General features: G+C 31.1%; 1 protein-coding gene across 4 annotated transcripts; it reads left to right on the forward strand.

Annotated features, from left to right (window-relative positions):
* Nucleotides 1-316: 316 nt before the first annotated feature.
* Nucleotides 317-25,920, forward strand: LOC134708547 (homeobox protein Hox-D3-like). 4 transcript variants are annotated; one of them, XM_063569181.1, is made up of 3 exons: nucleotides 317-347; nucleotides 19,392-19,968; nucleotides 22,085-25,920. In XM_063569181.1, exons 2-3 carry the CDS (start codon nucleotides 19,449-19,451, stop codon nucleotides 22,822-22,824), a joined length of 1,260 nt encoding a protein of 419 aa, XP_063425251.1. In that variant the 5' UTR covers nucleotides 317-347; nucleotides 19,392-19,448; the 3' UTR covers nucleotides 22,825-25,920. The 4 variants fall into 4 exon arrangements, with proteins under 4 accessions (XP_063425251.1, XP_063425254.1, XP_063425250.1 ...); XM_063569184.1 differs by lacking the exon at nucleotides 317-347 and adding an exon at nucleotides 6,434-6,715; XM_063569180.1 differs by lacking the exon at nucleotides 317-347 and adding an exon at nucleotides 13,014-13,307.
* The last annotated feature ends 289 nt before the right edge of the window (nucleotides 25,921-26,209 follow it).

Genomic DNA, 26,209 nt, shown 5'->3' on the forward strand with positions numbered 1-26,209 from the left:
AAATAACCTGAACATTGGATGTATGATGTTAAAAATATTTTTTTAATAATATGAAAAACACATAACTATATAGATTAGAAAAGTATATTTCTAATATTGAAGTATAGGATCCTCAGTATTAACTTTGTAACTTCATAACTTCATACTAATAAAATGCTTTCAAATATCAAATGTTGCTGATACAGTTTTGAACGATTTTTTTTTTAAAGGAAATAATATTTGAAATTTTGGAATAAATCGCAGGAGCGAAGATGTAAAATATTTTATTATGTATTTATTTTACAAAATAAATTTATTGGTTACTTTTTTCTTTTCAGTATAAAGTCAGACCATTTTTCCAGACTACGGTAAGTACGTCTTGTATTCACATTTCAAAACAAATATTTTACACAGTTACTGTGACATTTTTGTTTTGTTTGTAATTAGAAGAATCTATAATTATTTTAAAAATAATATGAACTCCTCGTCTTATTTTAAAAGTGACTTTTTAGCGTGAAAGATGTAGTTTGGATATCGCATGAAATTTTATTATACAATTGCTTTGTTAATTATTATCAATAAATAGTTTTGCTTTCCCTTTTTCGGATAAAAAAAATTAGAGCCAAATTATCTTTTTGATTTAAATGAAAGCGTCGATAAACAGATACCAAATGATATATGCTGAAAATCTTAGGTCTGTCTTTTCTTTTTTGTCACATGTAGAACTTCATGTATTTCTTTTATATCGTATAGATTTGAGTAAATGGACTACGCTTTAAATTAACAAAACACGCAAAAATAAATAAAACAACTTGAAGACAGAATATACCCAGCTCTGAAAAAAATTAATATATTTATTTTAATATCTTGAAAACTGACACTTAAAAAAAAATATGAAAAAGCATAGTGAAATCAGGGGCCTATATGTACAAGTCTCTGGTGTTATCCACTGAAAATATTTGGAATATAGTTGTATTAAATTTCGGAAGATTGTTATTAGAGTTTTGCAGAGATTAATAAGGTTACGTTATCTTATTCAAAAATCTAATGGATGCATTAACACAAAAAAAGGTTAATACTAATTTGCTGATTCTTTTATTCCTGTTAAATATTTAATATCAACTGTAGCATCAAATTCTGATGCTGTACGCAGGCGCAGATTTGTGGTAGATACTCTGTTTCTTAGGGAAACAATATCAAATGAAGTGCAAGAAATGTTGGGTTCTTTTCTATACCAATTTAAATATTTAGAAATTTTCAACATTCATTAATGGAATAAATTTGATTTGCTAAAGTCTATCAATTTCCCCCTGGCAGCCATTTTCCAACAATGATTTTGTAAACATGGTAATGTTCCACAACAGCGATTTTTAGCAAAAGTACTGCCAAGGGGCGGTTGTCCTAGTGACGAGTTATTCTCATGTAAATGTTTGAACGAACTGAACTTACCTTTCGCCACAGAAACATAATCCAAATAAATGTACATATATGAATGAAATAAAGGTATTTAAAAAAAACATATCACCATAAGCACTGAGTACTTGCAAGAATCACAAATGTTTAGCAATAGTTTACTTTATACCTCTAGTAACGTCTAAATCCGACAACAAAATAAACCATGGGGAATCTTTAAGTCTACTCGACTTCCAAAATGACAAACGACCTTTTATAATAATAATTTATCATCTTGACAGATTCGAAAATAACAATTCCCCCTATAAAAAAAATCCCGGGAAGAACAAATCGTATCTTGTGCAAACAGATATAATTAGGAGTCTGAGTTTAAACACATTTATTGTAATCATTTTCCACTTTTATTATCGTCTAATTTACATACGAAAACATGATGAACGAGAAATCGAGTTGTATCGACCTCTGCTGAAATTGTTGTCTTTCTTCAGATTATAAATCATTCGGAATGCATCGGACTTATCTGAAGGGTTACGGTCTTCTCGTCGGTCATTAATCTACAATTTCAAATTAAAATAACATAAAATAACTTCATTTACAAGAATTTTCAGTCGAAAGTAATTTATCATAGTGTGCAAATAATTATTTTATAGCCTTAAGTGGTTTTTAATGGACAAGTAATGACCAGTTTTAGCTATATAAACGACTTATCCAACTGTCTAGAACAATTGACTAAACGTCCTAACATTAAAACATGATATATTTTTTCCTACACTGTGTTTAATCCTTTATATCTGTATTAATTTTCTTTACATATTAAATTTGGCCTCAGTTCATCGTTGGTTGTTAAGGCATAAGGATGTTTCAAAAGAAATTCACTTTGGAAATTATTAAATTTATAGTTTTAGGATAAATAGTTAAAATCTATTATGGTACCCCTCGACAAGAAAGTATTCAAATGAAGATGGATTTTATTTTACTTTAGTGGACAATATGTCCTGTTTCATTTGTAACATTTAGGTTCATTTGAGTAAGTGTGAGATTGGTCTCATCAAACACACCGGATACTGCGCTTTTTAATTGAGGAATACTACTAGTTCTTTGTTTTAATATAGGGATTAAGTGTTACATCCGCTTGTGCGTTAAAATACACTTCTTCCTCTTAGTTGTGAAGCATCATTTTGTGAAGATTCATGGTCTGAATTTTATTCACCACATAAATTCCTGATCTTAAAATACTAAATTTCAAATTATTGGATTTTCTAAAGTGATATTCGTTGAGATACACGAAATAAATGGATATATAGCAATGTTATTTTAATTTTTCACTGATAAACAAATAAGCTTTCCAGAAGTATCATTTGTTGACTTTTATGGCGATTTAAAATAAAAATGTATGATGCCATACACGTTTCTAATTTTCATGAAATATGTGAGTTTTTTTCACATTTGTTTAAAAAAAAACAATGACGTTTTTTAAAAGGTATTCATTGTACAGGTTAGACATACAATTTATATCAAAACTAATGGCAAGAATTTTCATACAGCAAACATTTGCCTTATGAAAACTGGAATTTACTGATTATGATTCTTACACAGTTTCTTTTAAAGACCTCTACATGATAACTGTCCACGTTAGGATGCAGGATTAATTTCCTTATATTTGTTGATGAAGCCAGACTGTTAGTTTAGTTTATCAAATTCTTCGCCAGGGTCGGATCCAGCAATTTTTAAAAAGGGGGCAACTATATGTCCCAATTCAAATGCATTGATCGTCCCAAAAAAGGGGGGTTCCATCTCGGACCCCCCTTTAAATCCGCCACTGTGTTCGCCTCTGTTATATTTCATTTTCTAGGCTAATTTGTAAATAATAAAGGTTTTGTTGGATTTAACATTTGTGCATGTGTTGCAGCTATGTACATGATGTATTTTGATTTTGATATGAATGACCATCACGGAGATGATAGGTTTGTTTCCGCCATTTTCACGAAATTTAAGAACACGAATATGGTAGTTGTTGCTGTACTTATAAGACAATTGTTAGAGTGCTTTGATAATGCTGGTGGTGTTTGGCATTAACATATCTGCATTTTGTTCAGAGTTAAGAATATTATCTTTTCTATCAGAGAAAATACTCCAGTATCATTGACAGCTGTGACTCAATATTTCCATGGAATTTTAGAACACGACGATAGTAGTTTTTGCTGTACTCCTAGGTCAATTGTTAGAGTGGTTTAATAATGCTGCCGATGTTTGGAATTTTATACATATCAGCTTTTTTTCAGAGTTAAGAATATTATCTTTACTCTCTCGGAGAAAAGACTCCAGTATCATTCTGCATATGATACTGAGCATTGAATAAACCATTATTATTAATCATAATTTGCAGCTGTTTTATAAATATAAATGTTGAGATAATAGATTGAAATATAATGTGTCATTTTCTCTTTTGATTGCGTCAATCACTCAATGGTCGTTGAAAATAAGATGCATAGAATGTCGATATACTGCTTTTTCTCAGATTTGTGTTGGTTAAGGATTTGAAACGTATGAAAACATGCTTCGTATTGCAAGTTAGTGTCTTTATGAATTCACTGTTTACTCCTAAAACAAGTTAGTATACGAATAATAATTGTTACTTGCACATGTAAGAGTTCTCGTTTTTTAGCTGTATTGTTTGGCTCTGTAGTCACATTAATTTGTCAAGTTTGTTCTCGGTTTGGCATTTTGCAGACAAAAATGTAAACAAAACAAACAGACAAAACATTCAACTAATATAACCAAGTGGATTTTTTCTCGATATTTTGGTGCAAATACACAAACATCTTAATTATGTCCGTGTAGGATCACTCCATAAAGTTTTCAACAATTCTGATACCGCCTTCTGTGCTGACTACAAACCCCCTCCCCTTTTAACTTTAAACTCAAAAATTCAAAACCTTTTACATCTGTTCAAAGCATTTTAAATTCCTTATATACAAAATATAAAACCCACCAATATTTTTTTTTTAAATGTTCGAGGTTTAGGGTGAAATTTATTTCTCGAGAACTAGTACGCCTGGCAGAAGTCAGATTACGGTTGCGAGATTTTCTTGGTTCGTTGAAGACCCATTGGTTGCATTTGTGTTGCTCTTAGGTCGGATTGTCTCTTTGACACCCGTTTCCATTCTCTATACTTATGATACTGTAGTATAATTATTACAGAAAATTAAAATGAAATATTTCGATTCATTGGAGATAGCTTGATAGACCAACTTCTATATTTTCTTTGAAATGCATAACCAACGTATAGATGTTAGATTCTTAGGCCCGCCCATGAAATAATAACTGCATTTGTGTCCGTGAAAGATTCCCAGGCACGAAGCATGAACATTGATATTTACATAGTGTAATGTAGTTCAAATGCAGTTGTATATAAATATGGTGTAAAGTTGCAAAATTTAAGCCTGTTCACTGAATCAAATTTCTCGTGAAGTCCTTGGTGTCACTTCTTTATGCTTAATGACAGGTCATTAATAATAAGATGCCAAATATCGCCAGCTGTTCAAGTGCTGCCTAAAATATGTGTGTTTTGAAATTGTTTAAAAAAGAAAACAAACATAAAGGTGTTTTATATATATATAGAAGACAGCACATAACCATACACCGGAAGGTAAAATACCTAAACTGATGTATAATATATAATGTAACTGCGTCTGTATGTTCACCGTGTTAGAGGCAGTTGTATACTTGTATGGTTATTACACAGTCAAATCAATAATACCAAACGCAGGAATACATGGTGCAGCTCCTGTTATTCCATATTTTATATCTTTCACCAGTCAATCTGCATACCTGCTTCGAACGTTGCTAAAACTTAATTTTAACCTTAGAAAGATAGCAGAAGATTGTAAATTACTCTGTCAGTCCTCTTTTAGAAACCCATATATATATACTATGTAACAAACACGAACACGCCAGAAACCGGTAATGATCCAAGGTGCTTCGGAATGGTTTATCATAGAACTGACATATAATTGTCGAACCCGACCGATTGGAAATAAGTTTACAGGATGGTTATAAAACATGCTTAAAACTGAGTTACATAATTATGATAGTAAGCTTCCAATTGAATGCAACCAATTTGTATCGTGTGTTCAAGTTTTAAATCTGATTTCAATGCTACCAGTTGCGTCTTAAAACGTGTTCAAACTGCTTACTCGATTATCAATATCTTGATTACATATCTATTCTATTGTATACGAATAAAATTATATATGAGGTAAACGTTCTAGAGTCAGCAACCCAAATGGCTAAAATGGACAAAAACACATAGATGACAACGTATACAGTCCTCGTTGCGATTTAATTACTCAAGTCAAACTCTGAATTCAGTGGTTTTCGCCGGTTGTTGTCTTTTTTCGTTTATTGCGTACTGAATTCAATAACGAAGCAATGCGGAACATATATATATTCTATGGTATTGTTTGCCTTTGATTTTAAATTAACAATTATAGAAAAAAAAACGTTTGTGCAATTTAATTTGTGTCATATAATATTGAGTTATTCCCCTTTGTCCCTGTCGTCCCACTTGTTGACAACAAACGCTTGAGATAAAAGGCATCAAACAGAATCAAGGTTTCATGTTTCTTAATCATTTTATTTAATTTCTAGATGTATAAACTTCAACATGATCATGAATGTACCATCTGAAATATACCACTCCTATCCATATAACAGCTTGATAAAATTCAGCTAGGAAACAGACTTAGCGATTTCTTTTGTGCAATTTTTAACCGTTATGGTTGAATGCAATTTCCCACTGATGGAATGTTGTACTTTTAATACAACTAAACATTTGTATTAACGTTTGAGTTTTTGAAGATAAACATTATTCTCATAGTGTGAAATATTTATCATTTCTGTGAAGTTTTTCGTTTCGTTAGATGAGAAAGGCGCTCAATTTGCTCTGTCAAAATTTATGATAAATCCACAACGAAGGATTTTTTAACAAATGAGTTTAAAGATGATAATTACACGTGGAGAAATATCGTTTCAAACACTGCTTCCGCAAAGATGCATACAAGATAGATGAAAAATCTTCAAATTAACCTTTTGGTGTACAAGTTTCAGATAAAAAACGAGCAAATATTTTTGTATGTGGCTGTTTTATAGCAAAAATAATCCTAGGAATACAAACTGATGTCTATTCATTCACGATTAGTATTCCAATAGATTTCTTATATAAACCGGAAGAAGTGAAACTGACATTTAGAATGACATGAAACTGATCAAGCCGAGACGAGAACTGACAGAGCAATTTACAATATTCGGAAATCTTTCTAAGGTAAAAATTAAGTTTAAGTAACACACCAGGTATGTAGCTTGATGGATGAAGTATATTTATGTTGACGTACTAAACGGGTCAAAGAACTTTGGCAGCGAGTAAGAACAGACTCAATTTTAATAATTAGCATGCTGTACTTCTTTGCTGTCGTTAATTATATTATAGTTAGCATAAAGGCTGTCAAAATTGCTTGATGTGCATCTGGTCAAAAGTTGAGCAAGTAAAGTATGTAAAAAGTTTTAAATATGTTTGACACTTCCAAAAAATACACACATCTGCAGACACAAATAACATTTGTTTGACCCCCAAAAATATCAGTATCGAGGTTACGCATCACTGATAGTTTATTCCAAAAGTTATGTCAGAGAAAATGCCATAAAACATTAAGAAATAAATAAAGAAATGTTTAGGCTTTATAGACTAAAATAATTTATTAATTCAATGTCCCAGATTTAATTTTTTATTGAAATGTACTAGCTTTTAAGATTGGTTCAAACATATTTTAAACATAGTGGATTGGGAAATAAGTTATTGCAACTTTTATTAATCTCTTAAAGACTTTCCACTTTGCGAGTGCTGCCTTTTAGTAGCATTAGCCTGCTCTTTTTCGAAATCTACAAGGGTGTATTTTACATGCAATAGATATGGCTCTCTCTGAACACGGGTCATTTATTTTTGTGTTCCCTTTCGACGGACTATCGTCGTTTCTCAAGACCAGACTCGCAAATGGTGTCAAGGGGAAGCAGAAAGTTCTGTCCCAAAAATTTCTCCCCGGAACGGGAATCGGAACAGGAACCTTTGTGTTTAAGAATTATTTATACATTTACATATGCAGGAAGCAGTAAACAGCCACTTTGTTCTTACTACATTTGTACTTTTAAAAGTCTCGCATGGATTAGAAAGCATGCGATCGCTAAAACATCAAAAACCTGTGACTATGTCAAATCGATTTTGCTGTAAAATTTAAAAATTCATATATTTGTATAAAATGAGCTGAGCATCTGTGCAATAGTACAGACTGCTGCTTTTTCCTGCGTATATACATATCAATGGTATATATTATTTTACTGGTGATGACGGAGTTGCAATATAGGATAGCTCTATTCATGTAGTCAGAGAGTTAGGCTATACTTGTAAATATTTTGGTTTGCCCAAACCCTACCCAAAGGTTGAGACAATTGGTAGGCAGGTAGGCATTTTCTTTCTTTTTTCAAAATAAAGAAATTGAAGTATCAGGTGTTTTTTAGTCTTCATGCCTATTTGATTAAAAAAAAACTTCTTCAAATCAGGACCATAAGAAAAATTTTAGTAGGCAGCTTTTTTGTGGGTAGGTAGCGATTTGGCAAACAAACCTATTATTTATTATGGCCCTAGAAAACAAACCTAGTGCATACAATACAGCCATTATAAACAGGTAAAAACACACACTTGACACTCTTCATTTTTTGCTACAAAGACCAGCGTAACACGTGGTTTTGACCTTTAGTCCCTAACAGTGTCATACTCCCAAGCATTGTGATATAATCTACGACTTTCTGAAACTAATCTTAAATCAATATGTAATTTGCTTTAATAACATGACATCTTTGTTCCGACTCTTTACTTTATATATTGTACAAACAGGTTGTCTGATACTTTATATCATCACTGCTTACTATACTAAATCGGATTGGATTTTATTGTCAATTAACTTTCCCATAAAACAAGCTTTTTCATGCGAAAAATCATAAATCACAGTCCCCACGTGCCTATTGCCTCTTTCCATCCGGGCCTTTTAAATCATCGATAAGGAATGCACCCCGAATGTTGCAGATGCGTTTTAATTCATGGGATAATAAATCAGACAGGGAAAGCTTTATATCGTTTCAGTTCGCACATGCTTTCATGTAAAGTGTTATTTTATTACGATTTAAGTAGAAATATTCATTTAACTGCTCTTTTGTAGACTAGTAAATTTTTGTTGGTTGGATACCAATAAATTTGATTTAAGAGATCGTAAATCACAACAAAAACGGTTTCTATTTTCAAATGTAAACGTATTGTTAAAGGAGCTGTTGGGTGCATTTATCGAATTTTAAAATGATTAAAAGGATGAGAAGGAAAAGTTTGTACCGTACGGGAACATTTATTATGCTTGACTTTATTCTGAAGTATCAAAATATTCACCATTTAATTCCATTGAATAATTCACTATGGGAAAATGTTGCGAGTGTACGCCCCAAATAGAAATCGTAAATTGTAAATTACAAATGATACAACACGTTCCAAACAAGTTCTCGATTAAACTTTTGATATTTTCACATAAAATTGCCCCTAATTTCGTTTTCTAATGCATTTGAAACGTAGATGTGTTTTTCTTCAAAACTATATTATTCATTGTAATCTGAATTAATGTATGTTACAGATGACTACAATATTTTGACGGGTTAAAAAATGACATTAATATGACAATTATTTGATCCGTTAAAGATGATATCATGATATTCATTAAAATATGTGAGATTATTTTGGTTAGAAGGTGTTGAGGCAGATACCATGTCCGTGATCTTATTACTGTTCAAAAATATACAGTTGTCTGTACTTTTAATACAAGATATTATCACAAAATAAATTTTTGTTATTTATTTTATAATTTTTTTAACAGATCTAAAGAGGATTAGAAAATATAGTCAAAAGGAAATTGTTGATTTTGTCAATATAATATTTTTTTATTACTTTCTTCAAAAAATATTATTATTTTTTTACAGATAAAAAAGCAACGCACGCTTTTATTACAATTTATGACAAAATAGTAAGGCAGAAATTGAGAAATGAGGGCTATTAAATTTATTTGATAATATATAGAACCATGGTCAGGGTACCGGGAACGCGTTCTTGATATTCACTATTACGAGGTTTTCATATCAGCAAATTGCATCTTACCTTTCAAAATTAGTTGACAAACAATTCATTGTGAACCCTGCAAAAAACGTCAACATCAACACGGTACAATGCCCGATCTTCGAGATTTTTTTGTGTTTTCAGTTTCGACGTGTCAGACATAACCTCCACAAAAGTTAGACTTTATTTTATTCATTAACTAAATCACCAATCAATATTTGATTTAAAAAGACTCCATTTATCTTCATTTTTCACATCACAAATTTTCAATACCTTATCAAATCAAAAAAACAGATTCTTGAGTCTTTCCCTTTGTCATATAATACCCTAATCCAATATGGAGTTCAGATTAAGAAACTTAATTTGTGAACACTATTTACAGACCTCAAAACAACTGGACAAAGAGAGCTATGATTTTCTTCAGCACGTCCCTATATCATTTGCCTATTTGTCATAATTAGCCGACAGTATCTTTATTGTAGAAAGTAGCAGTTGTCAGTGTAACTTCATTGTCTCAGGCCCACTATTGAAGCAAGGCAATGATGGATGGCTTTTTCATCTTATAAAAACCGAGACTTGTATATGCTTTAAATGCTGTTACCGAACGGATTCAGCTGTCTTAGGACATGCGACACACAAATTGTCTCTACAGAGCTGTCTTATTAACGTCAGTGTTTGGCAGAGCTTTGTCCTCAGCTGAACTGGAATTATTAAGTTTTGGAACTTTTATTTCTTGTTTTTTTGTACCTCAGAATTGTTTAGAAAAATTATTGTTTTGAGACTTCTTAGAATTTTTATTTCTTGTTTTATGTTTTTCAAAATTTTTGTTTTGATATGTTGAAAATATGTTAAATCTGCAAAACGTCTTGAATAGTATTATAAACGAGTAAGGCATAACAGCCAGATGTTTGTAAATATTCTCAATTACTCAGATATCATTGGTATTGAATAGTACGTAAGTAAATTTATTGAAAGTCGCCATATATGTACACAAAAATAGTGAAACATGAGCTCTGATAAGTACTTTAACCGACTATCATATAAAATCATAAATAAAAAGACGGGCAAATATAATAATACAAAATTATTTAGGATTTTTGATTCTTCAGAGTCAACGCCTATATCTATATATCCGTGATTGAGATTCACTTTTAATTTTCTATGAATAAAACATTTAATTTTCAAACTGAAGATTAAAAAGGAACTATGTCCCAATTGGGTCATTGGTTAAAAAACCCGAATGTGAAAGTTGTGTAAATTTTTTAATTCAATATGGAACAAACATTGCTGAAAAAAAATTATAATTTGCCTTGTCCACTTAGAATAAGTCATTAACCTTTAAAACTTTTTTTTAATGTTTTCAACAATTAAAGGTTCAAAACATCAATATAATTGTTTCATTCAGAATTACAGACAGCATTTATAGACTTTATTGACTACCCCCGTTTCCCCCTCCCCAAAAAAGTAAAGAAAAAAATAAAGATGATATTTTGAAGAAATATTTTTTGAAAGACCATTTGACGTTAACTCTCAATATAACTATAAAGTCTGTTGTAAAACATCAAATATTAAGTGAAAACTTGTAATTTGTGCAAAATAAAAACGATCCAGGCTCTTATCAAGTAAAAGTACATTGTGTCAATAAACCTTCTGTTTCTATTTATAGTTCCAAATACTTCAGATTATCGCATAATTACCTTAATGAAGTGGGTAACAACGTTAAAAGAAGAACGCAAAGTGTAGAAATGACCCCTGTCATATCGAGGCTCTTGAAATACAGTTATATGTCTGCTAATATGAAAAAAACGCTGTAAATTTCATCTATGATTTCGCTTTACCTTCGTAAGATTCAATTTGTCAAACTGACGGCATTCGCATTACAGTCAGATGTTTCTGTAAGCTTAAAAATCAGTAGATACTCAGAAAAACATACTTTAAAGATTACAATGTAACGTTATATTTCATAAATGACATATTTCCAGATTGAAAATGAGTGCCTGCAACAGCATGGTACCGTCTTTGATATAGCCAAAAGAATAGCATGATATCAAAATTGACGTTACGCGCAGTAGCCATGAAACGAGTTAAAGAAATACCAGCTTAGCAGATAGCGCTAAGAGTTTGAAGTGTTTTTTCTGTATACTTTTTCAAGTTTGGATAGTAACAAAAAGCATAAAGCAAAAACAAACTTTAACCATCTGAGTCCAATGATTACAAAAACAGTCACTACTTATCAGAGGCAAAGCTTTGGTTTTCTTTGATAATTTGGATTTTGTTTAGGGTAAAACCCTGTGACTATCTTTGTAATATCACAACTGAAAACTTTTAACCCATTCGGATGAGGAAAACACATATTTCTCACAAAGATGACCTCGTGTTTCCGCTTATTCGATTTGTCTCGGCCCTTTTCATTTCGACGTATTATGTCTTGTTATCATCTGTTTTGGTTTATCTCGGTCCTTTTCTTTATGACTTATGTCTTACCATTCAAATTTTAAGGACTTGTTCTAGAAAAAGAGGGAAAAGGATACAAAAGAGCCAATCAATATTATTTTTCAATTAAGTTTCAGAGGATGCCACCAAATTAGTTTAACATCGTTTACTCATTCAGAAAAATTAGGTTGCGGAGTTACTAAACGAACACGTGAAATCTTGGAATACTTAGCAGTGTATTCCATAAAGTGCAACAATCTATGTTGTTATTGACAAACAATTTATTATATCACATATGCATGATAAGTACACATACATATCTTTATATATATTATATGTATAGCATACTTCGACCAATTTCTGGGTTAAGTTGTATAAAGTATACCAGTATTATACTTTTTATGACAAAAATGTATTTTTTTACTACGAGGTACCTGTACTTGCTGCTCAAAAGGGCAACATTAATATATTCCGTATGATAGAGTTTAAACATTTTTCTGACAATTTTACATCTTGCCGTACAAAAACGACTTAAGTGTTGGAATAGTTTAAATTTGCATCTACGGACATGTTGAAGACCGTACGTTGGCCTATAATGGTTTACTTTTACAAAATATGACTTGGACGGAGAGTTGCCTCATTGGCACTCATACCACATCTTCTTGTATTTATATAAAGTATATTTGATTTGCTAAAATTGCAGTAATCAACATTCTGTGTGATTTATAATTTGGAAGTGCATGGCTATAGTGTGAGAGATATTCATGGGGAATATGTCTCACGTGTTTATGACGAAGTGGATCCTTTGACACCAGTAAAACACATGGTCTCTTACAACGTCGTTAACGAAGATACTGACAAAAAATCTTGAAGGGTTACGAACTTATGCTTAGTTGTCATGTTTTCGATTTCTAATGAAACTTCTGCGCATACCCAACAAATCTAAAGATGTACCTTTGTGAAGCCTCGCTGTCAGATCGTGAAACAATGCCAACATGAGCACGTCATAAAACTATCAAATCTGCCAATCTCTCAAGATGAAATTTAGAGAAACCGTAGAGAATTGATCAAATTCAGAAATTATACACGGTAACCGTTATGATGTCATACACTATTGTCCGAAACTGTCTTGTGTCTATTATCGTCAAGAGCCACATTTTCCAGAAAATGTCAAACATGATTTACGACTTTGTAACATATTCCAACATTGACGAGCGTCCCTTCAGTTCCAAACAAAGTATTAGAGAACCTTTTGTTGTCGTCAAGTAGATTTTATTTTGTAAGTATTTCATAGATTCTATAGGAACTTGATTTCTGCATATATTATAGAAGGCTTTGAATATAGAGTTTGTAAAAAAGAAACTGACGTTTTTTTTCTTTCATTTGCACCTTCCAATAGCAATACGGGGTTGACATTTTTAGCACGTTTCTAGTCTGTATGCGGAAATGGTAGCAGAAGTAAATCTATTATGAAATCAAAGCAAGATTTAGACGCTCATCCTCTAGAGAAAAGCTAATGCAATGAGCATATTTTAAAAAGACTAATTGTTTTCAAATTAATCATATCCTTGCTTCTGAAGTTGTCAAGTGCATGTTTGCAAACACTTTCCTGACGGCGATTGATTTCAAGATGGACGAAATATGTAAACACCATCCTTTTTGAACAAAAAACACAAAGGTTGACAATGTATGTGGCACAGTCTGTACTTTTCGAAAAAAGTATGCCGACAATTTTTTATAACATCACAAGGACAAAATCACATTAAGGAGTGTCCTCAATCAGAAGCCTTCCATCTATATGTAAAATTAAAGTGCATGAGAAAAAGCACGAATATTATTTTAGTTAGTTATCCACTTTGATTAATTCTTCAATCGTGTTTGAGAATTTCCTCAAATTATTTTTTTAAATTTTGGTAATTACTGTCGCTAATTTATATTTAATCACTTTGAATGCCACTGGTATGCTTTCCGACAAGAAAACGGTTTTATTGTTGAGAGTTTAGTTTTTCCTGTAAAACGTATTTTGTCTTTTATCTTTGGACAAAAGACTAAGTTACAAAGAAAATATGCAAATTTGACAGTAATACCTTACAGCAATTAACAAAAGGTGAAATCGATCGTAAGGTATACAAACGCTATGATATAATTTGGATTTCCATTTGATTGGCAATTTCCTACTTCAAGTTCATTGAATCAAACGCTACACACACGTATATCAAAAACCTTGTCTAAATCGCCATGCGTTTTACGGTTCAAAAATGCGACATGATTTGCGATTCGTATATTTTTTTAATTTGTTCGATGAAAACAAGCAGTCGACTTTGAAAAAGAGAAAACTTTATTGCTATTTTGATAAAGGATTAAATGGAAAACACAATCAAACAATCTGTTTGCATACAGAAGCCATTCAGATATATTTGTGTACTGTATCCTATAAAAGCAGAAATTTCAAATGTTTAGCAAAAAAGCAAACTACCATTTTATTTGTTTTTGGAAAGATAAGAATCACAGATATCAGCTGAAATAGATTAAACATGATACCTTTAATTTAAACAATTTGTATTTTTTTTGTTTACTGCATTTTGAATATTAACCTTTGTGTACTGAATTTAAGTTAATTTACGTATGACTATTTGCGAGCTAAAAGAAAATGGATTCAATTATTTCAACCATCCTTTCTGTCCTGCTTTATAATCTGAATCACAGATTCCTAGAACACATTCAAGAACGCTTGGCATTAAGCACCTACCTAAACTGTACAAATTAAGAGAGATGATTTAATTTTAAATAGTTAAATAACCTTTTCTGTGTTGTACTATTCATAACATTAGACGGGTTTTAAGTTCATTCGGGTCTCAAAGATTCGACCAGAGTGAATTATAGTTTGATAGAACACAATATATGTTTAAGAAAAGATTGATTTCTGGACATACTAAGTTCAAAAATGACAAAAGACAAAATTCCCAATTCACTCCTAAATGTGACCAAATTCAACTGTTTCCAGATTCCCAAACGTATTTACGTCGAATTATCAACGTGCTCCGAACAAGGCAGAGGATATATCTACTATATAAGAGCATTTGTATCCTGTGAAAGCACCAGTTTTAACGCCCAGATTTTACACAATCCGGTCTTTTTAGTGTTGCCTGATACCTGTTATTTGCCAATGTCATACTGTGTTTTTCAATTGATTGATTGATTGATTTTTGTTTAGTTAACGTCCAGTGGGAAATATGTCATACATATTTAATGCGAGCTGTTTATCTAAGTTTGTGTACGGTCTTCTATGTAATATTCACTCAGTAAAAAACTTTAGCGTCATTATAATTCTAATCTTTTGTTGAAACATGTCTTCAAAATAAGATTACAAAAGGGGGACTTGGTATACATATATATATATGGTCACTTGGTCTTCTTTCGACCGGCAGTTGAAACCATTCCAAAGTGTAGCGTCCATTTGCCTGTGCGAGCCGTATAAATACGGAGCCAAATACGGACATAATTGAAACAATAAATCCGACGGCTCGTATAGGTGAAGAGTACCACAGTCTCTTCGCTATCTATTATAGTTATTATCTTTTTTTCTTGATTGAACATGCATGGAATAGTTGCCACTGGACGTTAGGAAAACAACAAGCAATTGATCAATCTTTACAATTAAGTAGAATTTTATAGTTGTAAGAAAGATTAAAACTGCTTTGTAACCTTCGTGTATCGACATAGACAGATAATAGCTACAAATCATCTATTTTGTGTTAAATACAGTCTTGTAACATGCTTTGCGATATCTTTAATTTGATTAAATACTGGTGTAATTTAGCAGATTAAATTTTTGCATGAACGATTTCTTTTGGAAAACGTGGTGGTGTGTTAAACTATACTGGCTCTATGTACAGTCAAAAACTTATCCCTGAAGAAATAAGGTTGTATACTTAAATGTGTTATTTCGCAGATCGGCACATTCAAGAATGATTTAAGTAATAAGATATTGTAAAGTCTCAAAAATGGAGCCGTTTTAAAAATGTCAATAGCGAGACTACAGGTAGTCACTAGCATTTTTGCAGTCCTAGCGTGTTTCGTCACTTTACTACTTGTTAGTTTAGTTTAAACATATTAATTTATATATATATATATATATATAAATAGTGGATTGGGAAAAAGGTTATTGCAACTTATATTAATCACTCTCCAATTTACTTTTGCGAGTGCAGCCTTGTAGCGACATTAGCCTGCTCTTTTTTGAAATCAACATGTGGAAGAGATATTGCTCACTCTTACCCCAACACAGGTCAGCCATTTATCTCCCCCTTCCGACAAACTATCATCGTTCCTCAAGACCATACTCACAAAGGGTGTCAAGGGAGATCCTGTTTTATTGTGTGTTTGCGATGCTGTCTCGTTGACATTTATATATACCAACTGGTGAACATCTCTTTTAATTTATATATATATATATTGAAGATTGGTGTTATGAGTTTTGTCATACGTCTGAACAATCATTCGAGTTGGTTCCATCCTCCCCCCCCCCCCCCCCCCGAAGTTTGAGAGGGTTGACTGTAATATAGAGGTATTGTCATCAGGATTTGTTCATATGATAGTAAAACTCATGGGGTATCGGTTTCGCTCTGCGAGTAGGTGTGTGCATATGCGAAAAATGTATGCTTGTCAAGCGTACTACGGCTCGTGGTCAATGTGTACATGCATATGCAACTATTTAAAAGAAGATTTTAAAATGCTATTTTAGAATGTTGAAGAAGAATGCAAATGTGTTTATACTAAAGATTCGCTTATGTATACATTCCGCAACTTTAAGGGCTGTAAGAAATATCTCTTAGGTCAATGTCACATTAGGGTTGTTTCTAACATCCAGAAAAACGTCAAACCAGAGTTCTGATATTAAATATTATAAAAATACTAGTCTTAAAAAAATCAGTTGGCGTAATTTATTCAAATTAAGTGTAGCAGTTAAATATCAATTAGAAATCTTCAATAAAGTCATGGGCCGTTTTCTAAATTGAATCTTTTGCGTTATGGGTTATTTTGCAATAAGCATTATTTTTAAAATGTTGAATTGTCACTTTAGTTTGTTTGCTGATAAGAATAAATTAACCGACTCAACTGACTTCTTAAAGTACATGCTAATGTAAAATTTATTAATATTTTTATTGGGCCGTGTCGGTCATTGTTATTTAACCTAATAAGCAAGTCAAAAATTATATTTAAATGAACTTGTTTTATTTGGAGAAATATATTTGTATATATCCGTGTATCTTTTTAAAATCTTTGTATGTAATGAAGCACACAAATTATAGGTATACTCATTTTAGCTCATGTAAGCTTTGCACTTTTATTTTAAAGATATACTTCAAAGGAAAGCAAAGTGTTCTAGGTTACTTAAACGAATACGTTGGTTGTGTAAGACAAGCCAATTAGGGCATATAAAGGGTCAACATTTATTTTTAGGACTGACTATTCAGCTGCGCAATTGAACTAAAATATATATTTCAAAGGTTACACAATCTTTTTTAATAAAACATATATATACTTTGGATTGTAATTGTTACGGTGGTTGTAAAAGAAAATCCAATTACACAATATAAAATAGGGGAACATTTTTTTAGGACTGCTTTTAAACTTAAAAATATATTTGAAAAGTATTAATAAAAGTTTTACTTGGTATAAAGTATACACGGTATTTAAAAAGTATTATGATAGTTGAGAAAGGACAGCGTATGAAATTGGAACCAATGCGGAAAGTTAAAAAAACCAGAATATATTGCTTATTGACGTATTAAAGTAAGCCAAAGTCCTCTGGATGACAATCACCCAAAATGATGATCATACAAAACTGTCAACACCTGTAAACATGTGTAGCCCCAAAAATATACATGCCCTCCCCATAATGGATCTATATTAATGATTATGCGCAGACATTGCATGATGACGACTGAATTACTCGATATATACACACTTGCAACAGAAATGAACCATGCTTAATCGGTAACAAACAATACTATTAGATACACACTAAAATAAAAGCCCAAGGTCTAAATAGTAATTTAAAAGATAGCCCATAACTAATCATTTGGTACAGTGGCAACTATAGGAAAAGCGTCCAGGTTTCTTGTTAAAATGATATGGGAGGAAAAAAATTATTCTCATCTATATATTTTATACGAAGCGTACATTTTTATGGTTACGATAAAATTATGAAATGGTTGTAAAATGTATACATCTATTGTTTGTCTTAGTCATCCTTAGTCATCGGTCAGTTGATTTTAATTTGAATATGAGACATTTCCGCAGCCGAAACACATTTCCATAGATTGAAAGTTCTTGTATACAAGTTTTTAGTCTAAGTATAGTCCCAGTGGTACTATAGACTTTTGTTACACTCTATGGAGCCTTGCTGAGAAAATGCTTTCAATGAGAAGATGAAATTGTAAAATTATTTATGGGTTTTTCGTGTAATTGCTAAATTGACAGAACAAATTCACTTCGTTGAATTGTTTTTAGTTATAATGCACTATGACTAAAGGTTCTTTAAAATATTTAAAACATAATTGTTTAGCAGCGAGACAAAGATATATTAACAATTTGTGCAAATGAATCGACGTATATTCTTGGACAATATATGATTTATATGCATGCATACAACTTATACAAATAAATGAAAACAAAACAGTTACCGTATCAAAAAGGGGTTTTATTACATTTTTCAAATTTTAACTTTTAACTTTTTTAATTTCGTTAAACGAAACATCAAACAAAGTTTAATTTCATTGTGCCAGAGTAAAATCTGTCATTTTAATGCATAAGTCGAAATTCATTTAAAAAGGACTATTTACGTATAAAGGAAAACTTTTAAAAAATTTCTTTGATCAGTGAATCAAGCCCTTTCCTGTCAAGTATTATAGTTAGATTTTTACAAACTCACCATTTAAAAATTCTGACTTATTTTCTAAATTTAAATGAATTTCTATGTTGAAATAGTTAAAACTCAAAACACCAAAGTTTAATCGAAATCCAATTTTCTAATTTAAAAGAAACAAATCCAAGTTATCTAACAGTATCCTGTTGATATAGAAAGCGGTTGATTTGATGTGGAGTTCTTATTTAAATGTTGGGCTCCGTTTAGGTCCAATAGTCTATGTTTACGTGAGGAGTTATATAATCCTGGACATAGCGTAGAATACCCACTTGAAAGGTATGAATGAACACAACCTGATCGTTTGTCAAACTAAAGATAATTTATGTGAAAAATATGAGAAGGTCAACAATTGATTGAAATTTTATTGCCTTAAATTTAAACAACAATACTATAACACTCAGTTTCCAGTATGTTTTTATTTCTATTTTTCAGATCATCAATTTTAACAGAGAAGTAAGCTGACAATTGATTGGTCAGATTAGTTGTCACATGACTCATCAAACAGATGATTGTAGAAATGATTTGTGGTATCATAACATGTCGGTTAGAGGCAATGCAATAAATTTCTCAAACGCCGAGATGCATAAGACAGCTTATTATAATCAGCCACAAAATTTTCCACATTATTTTCCTGGGGATAATGGATACGCATATGAACCATCGTTTGGGCATACTGCCCCATCCCCAACCGGTGGGGATTATTATCCACCCGGATCGTGCGGAATTCAAAATGACTTTATTCCGACAAGTGGAACTGAATTCAAAAATCCACCATGCAATGAGGATTATGGAAACTTATATTATCAAAATCAGAATATTCCACCAGGAAATTCACCTGTGAGCCATTCCTCTTCAAAACCGGGCAAAATATTTCCTTGGATGACAGAAAGTAGGCAAAATTCTAAGCAACGTCAGAACCATCAGCAACAGCAACAACAACAGCAGACGACACCCTCACAACCTGCTCAAACCCAGCAGACGACTGCATCAAACCAACAGACTATGTCAGGTAAGTGTTTTATTTGATTACGGTGATAAATGACCCATCAAACATAAAAAAGATCTGCGTCAAATTTGTAATGATGTGTGCAGTTTCGAATAAAACACTCACCAATTTACGTTTGTATGTTGACAGACATTAAGCAGAGCTAATCAATGAGTTCATCATTAATTTACTGTACTTTTGGGAATTGAAACGGGATAATTTTTGCTTATTTTTTTAACTACATGATGCGATAATTCAATTTTCCATCATGTCTGATTTCTAACGAGAAAGGTGAGCCACTTTCATTACTGTTATAGTTCATATAATTTAATTAGCCGTAAATGAATCTTTATACAGATTTTGGAAAATATACAGGAATTTACTTCTTATAATAAGGTAAAAGTTGTAAATATGAAACATCTTATTTATACAAATTTCGACAAATTTAAAAAAAGAAAAATAATGTACATATGTTTTTTACATTCGTATTTCCATTTTATCTGATTTCATGTTATTAAATTCTTTTTAAGAAATCTTATACACTAAACAACTTTCAAAAATATATTTATGTATTATTTATCAGCCGCATTTTTACATAAAGTTTTAAAATTAGCTAAACAAAACTTTAGACGTCTTGTTTTGATTTTATTTCGTCTTAAGTAAGATAAAATTTTATAAATATAAATTTTTAGTTTTTTATTCTAATGTGTTCTGTGAACTTTTTACACGTTTTTTAATGTTTTTATGTAAGTTTATTACTTGAGCATCCTTGGTTGTGCAAATAATCAGGGTACATCGGGTTGTAATTTAAGAAATATTCGTATATAAAGGTTTCTACATCCCGTATGTATAGATATATAAAAAAGGACAGATTTTCTCCCTTTATCCCTAAATTTATGACAGCTATATGATCATTCAGTCAAGTTATACATATTTTTTATTAATAAATTATTATTTTTATTTAACTTTTCAACTTAAAATTGTAAAACTCATAACTAACCTTTAGATTTTTCAATGTTGTATATTTCGTGAATCGCCGATCTAAAATGAAATAATTATATCTTTTGGCAAATATATGTGTAAATGTAAACCGTTTTCCTATCTGATGATGATATATTCATATTGTAACGGTTTCTTGTTCTTTTCTTTTTCGTATCTTTTATGTACGAAGAGTTTATCTGACAAATCTGAGAAAATTCAAGTTTCACATTAAAAATCATAATGCCTTATCAAAAATTCATTTTAAAATTATTATATTTATGAAAAAACTGTAAAACGAAGATATGAAAACACTTATTAAACTTGAATCTAAATTATTTCTAAGTTTCAGTTTACACATATTTACAAAAATTATAAAAGAACAGAAATTGTTTAAATTTTACTATACAGTAAAGTTTGAAAATTAAAAGTAAATATTATGATGCAATATAATTATTAAAAGTGCAACTGCTTGGCCTTGATCTAAGACAAATGTAAGAAAACAATTATTACTTTTAATGGTTTATTAAAATCAATGTTTTTAACATCTGTGTATGATACAAATTAATTTTCTTTCAGTTATGTATATTTCCTTATTCAAATATACGAAGCGCGCATGTCAAAAGTCTACAAAACAAGTAATTTATATGCTTTTAATTTTTGAAAATCCAATTGCTATTTAATCTTTCTTTTATTAATTGTAATTTAAGGCAAATCTAATTTCAACAGAAACTCGAGAAAGATTTTTCAAAATTTATAGCCATAAAAATGATTTGGAATTTATATGTTTGTTGTTGCTAAAACTATAAATGTAAATACAATAAATTTATTCATTCCCCATTTTAGAAATTGGTCATCAATTGAGCATCTGTATACGTGTAAAATAATTTTCCAGTTCAATTCATAATCTTGGTTACCTTAAAAGTAAATTTGTTATTTTAAATTTTGTTTGATGTAGCTCGAAAGATGAATCAGAACTCTTAACAAGAAAACAGTCATAGTTCTTAATACTTTACTATATTAGCTATTCAGAAATGATTTTAAAAACAAACAAAAATATATTCACGAATAATTTAAGTTTCAATCACAACAGTTTTAACTTGTTCTCTTTAAAATTATGATAAACCTTTGCCAAAAAATAAATATATTACTTGTATTTCAGAGCCTACAAAAAGAGCACGCACAGCTTACACAAGTGCCCAGCTTGTTGAACTAGAAAAAGAGTTCCATTTTAATCGTTACCTATGCCGTCCACGAAGGATAGAAATGGCTGCCTTGTTAAATTTGACCGAAAGACAAATTAAGATCTGGTTTCAAAATAGACGAATGAAATTCAAAAAAGAGCAGAGACATAAAGGTTCTGATAAAAAGGATGGAAATATATCAGGATCCGAAAGTGATAGTCAGGGATCTATGGGTCCAGACGGAATGGGTAGCGACTGTGGAGGAAAACTAACACCGGACAGTCTATCACACAATTCCACACAATTAACTAATCTCGGCCCTCAACAACGACCTCAAGAAAGGTCACCACAAGGACCTAGTCCTCAAATGAACTTGGATCAAATGAGAGGTCATTTTAATGATAATGAACATCATTTTCAGCAATTTGGTCAATCCAACACCCATTCACCGACTATGAAGCCATCTTTGTCACCCGGAATTAATTCAAATTCATCAATGGCGACTTCACATCCGTCACAAATGTATATGACAATGGGAGCACAACAACCTAATCATGGGGGTGGTTACAACGGCCATTATATGAACAATGGACAATTATATCATGAAATGCCCAGTATGGACGATCCGTACGGACAGATGTATCCGTCCCATATTCCGTGTTCTAATTCATATTCTCAGGGCCAGTATGATTACGTACCTAAATTAACTCATTTGTAGAGAGTTACAGTTATTACCCTGGAAACGAGAAATAAAACAGTATAATTTACGGGTAAAAGTGTATTTTTGACAATAATTATTTTCTGAAGTGTATTGAATGGCTTTGAATGTGTTTATGTAAAATTGTATGATATAATAATCAGCACTTACAAACATTACATAATGACAAAGCTGATTTATATTATTTACATTTGTCAAATAGGTTTTTTTCTGAATGAGTCAGTCAGAAAAGAAAGTCAACAGTGGCGACATTAATTTATCTGTTATAGGAGATGATAATGTCTTAATTGCGTGCCCCCGGAATCAGATAAGTGGGTACAGTAATTGAAACTGAATAGATTTGTAATATTTCATGAAGACTTATCTCAAAGATTGGAAAAGAGTAAATTGTTTTCTGTCTTTCCTAAAGCATTGTAAATTATTGTTTTCATCGTGATATTTTTTAATCAGTAACATCTGACCATTTGTTGCTTGTAATGTTAGCTTATTTTTCAAAATTCTGACTTCCAAATACATTTAAGATTTACATAAAGCAATGCATGTGCCTTATCTTGACATTGTGGTGTCTATGTATTTGTTTTTTACCGTGTCTGTAAACACGAAAATGCAAAACCGTTTTGTGATCATAGGTTTTCATGCACCATGCCTTTGAAATTTATCGCCGTTCTGATCATTTTTCACTACTAGTCATAACATTTTTTTTTTTACCTGGAATTGACTTTGTTCAATTAATGTATTGGCTTCAATAACCAATCGTCATTATATCGAGTGAAACCAATTAAAGAGTTATTTTATGATTTGGGAATTGGTTGACAACCATACATCGAGTAATCGGTTCTTAGCCAGTCTCAAAAATATACATTTGTAAACGAATGGGAATTAAGCTTGACGTTCTCTGTAGGATATGTCACTTTCATAGCGGGATGTGTCAATTTCAAGGTGATTATTGTGATTGCTTCGTAATCGATTTCCATATTGTTTTTGATAGAGAGAATGTTTTCTGAAGACCCAGTAGGAGAAAACATGAAAAGCTAATTGAAACCATCAATGCCAACCAAATTATATTCACATTTTAAATTAGGTCACAGGTGAATTGCACTTTTCAAAAAGTAAACATTATATTCTGCTTTTGAAGTTCAATATTTTATTGGACATTTGTGTAAAATAGAAAATAACTAGATTAATATTTCCCTGTAAAATTTTTACAACGGTAAATCGATAGCATAATGTATTTTACTTCTATACTGGCTGTGCATTCGATTATCGCCTTGAGTTGAAACTTAATATTTTATTACAAAGGTGTGAAAATTTTGAACATTAATAATTTTGTCAAGTTGGACATATTTGTATAAAGATGTTTCAGATTGTATCGCATACATTGTTGCCGAAGGAGGGTTGTAAGTTCCATAATTTTACAAAAATTAGACAGATAATCTAATGACCCATGACCTTGGCGCGTGGAATGACCATTGTATACCCATGAGTGGTCATTAGTGCTTAATATATCCAAGAGCAATTTAAATCAACATTAAATAAAAATATACATCTGTCCAAATTTTGAAATATTTATAATGCAATTGACGTAAAAGAAGGACAACTTCTAAAATGTAGAACGCCATTATATAACGCATTGACGATCAAAGAAAATGATTCAAATGTCATTCGCATTGACCAATTATTATGCCATCAAGCCAACTGTCTCTATCCGAATTTACGAAGCGTATAATTAAAGAGGAAATTATTATCGAAATTTAAAAATAATAATTTAAGACGGTAATTAGACAATTTGAGAATTTTACTTAAACAAATTATTTTGTCTGATCAAAATAGTCGTCGGAAATACTTTTTTTAATGCATGTATTTCTCTTTTTTCTTTCAACCTGTTTAAATAGTTTTAGTATAAGACTTGTATCTATGTAGCTTTGACCTTGGTGAACATAGATTTATTTTAAAACAGACAAAATTTCTTACGGATGCCAATTATTTTAAATTGGTACAAATTATCTAAATGTTAAAACGGTACATTGTTTATCTCAAATCTAGGTTACAAAAAAAAATCTTGACTGTATTTTTTTTTTTACCTTCAAGATTTTGGATCATGACCCGAAACGTCATGTTACCAATCAAATCCGAGGTCAAAGGTCTCAGAGTTGTAGTTGGTGCACTAAGTCTGAATGAAATGCAGTTGTATTCAATTACAACAATTGTTAAGATTTTGAACTACAAAATAGATTTACATATCATTTAAGTGTACATTGCTTGCATTTAAGTTTTACTTGTAGGCGGTTCGGTAGAAACTTTGTTTTGAAACTGCGTCTTGATACCCGAACATTTTGATACATGTTAAACTGTCAAAGACTTTATACTACTTTGCTTTTTACGCTCAAATAAATTAATCTATATAATATTGTTAACTTCACTCGAAAGGCAATTGTTTTCATAAGCCCCCATCACGCAGTATTTGGACATAGTAGTCTGATTGGTCATACCAAATCCGCTTTACGGTTTTTATGACTTTCTTCCCAACATTTCTGCATGTATCAAACTGTTTTAAAATTCACGAACATTGTATTTTGCAACTTGCGTGGACTCTTGTATTACTGGTCAAGTCTTGAGTTTTACAAAATACAAATATTTTTCTATTGTTGCGAGTTTCCAATATAAACTGTCTTTGCACTTTTGAATAAATGTTTGTCAATATTATGTTTAATTGAATGAATGAATGTGTGAAAAATGATAAACAAACCTATCTCTCTAGAAAATTGTAAAATGCAAAATTGATTTAGAGAGTTCCCAGTGGATGATTTATCTTTTAATGTAGATGTAATAATTGTGTTTGCTTTTGTATAACTGAATGAACATATATTATTTTGGTTAATCAGGGTAAGAACTTATTTAAAGGGTAAATTATTTTTTAATTGTGTTTATTTAGTTTTTTTCCTCAATTGAAGATTTCAGTTAAATGCATTATATTTACTGCTGAGTCATCATTTGTGTAAATTGTATCATATATTGTCCCAAGATCTTTGATAACTTAACAGAACTTGCTCAAAGTTCATTGCATGTAACAATGGTTTTATTAAATGATAAAATACTTGTATTGTTTACTTCTTTGTTAACATTTATTCAAATCTAGTTCACTTCATCATCATTTGATATTTGGTGGATTGAAAATTCACAGAAACCTTCAGGAAAAGGTAAAACGTGTTTTATATTAGTAGCAAATAAACTCGCCAGGATTGAAAATATATGTATGCGCCAGAAGCGCGTTCGTCTACAAAAGACTCATCAGTGGCGCTTGAATACAAAAATGTTAAAAATGCCAAATAAAGTACGAAGTTGAAGAGCATTTAGGACAAATAATTCCTAAAAGTTTTGCCAAATA

Source organism: Mytilus trossulus, chromosome 2 (assembly GCF_036588685.1).
Source record: "Mytilus trossulus isolate FHL-02 chromosome 2, PNRI_Mtr1.1.1.hap1, whole genome shotgun sequence".
Lineage (NCBI taxonomy): Eukaryota > Metazoa > Mollusca > Bivalvia > Mytilida > Mytilidae > Mytilus > Mytilus trossulus.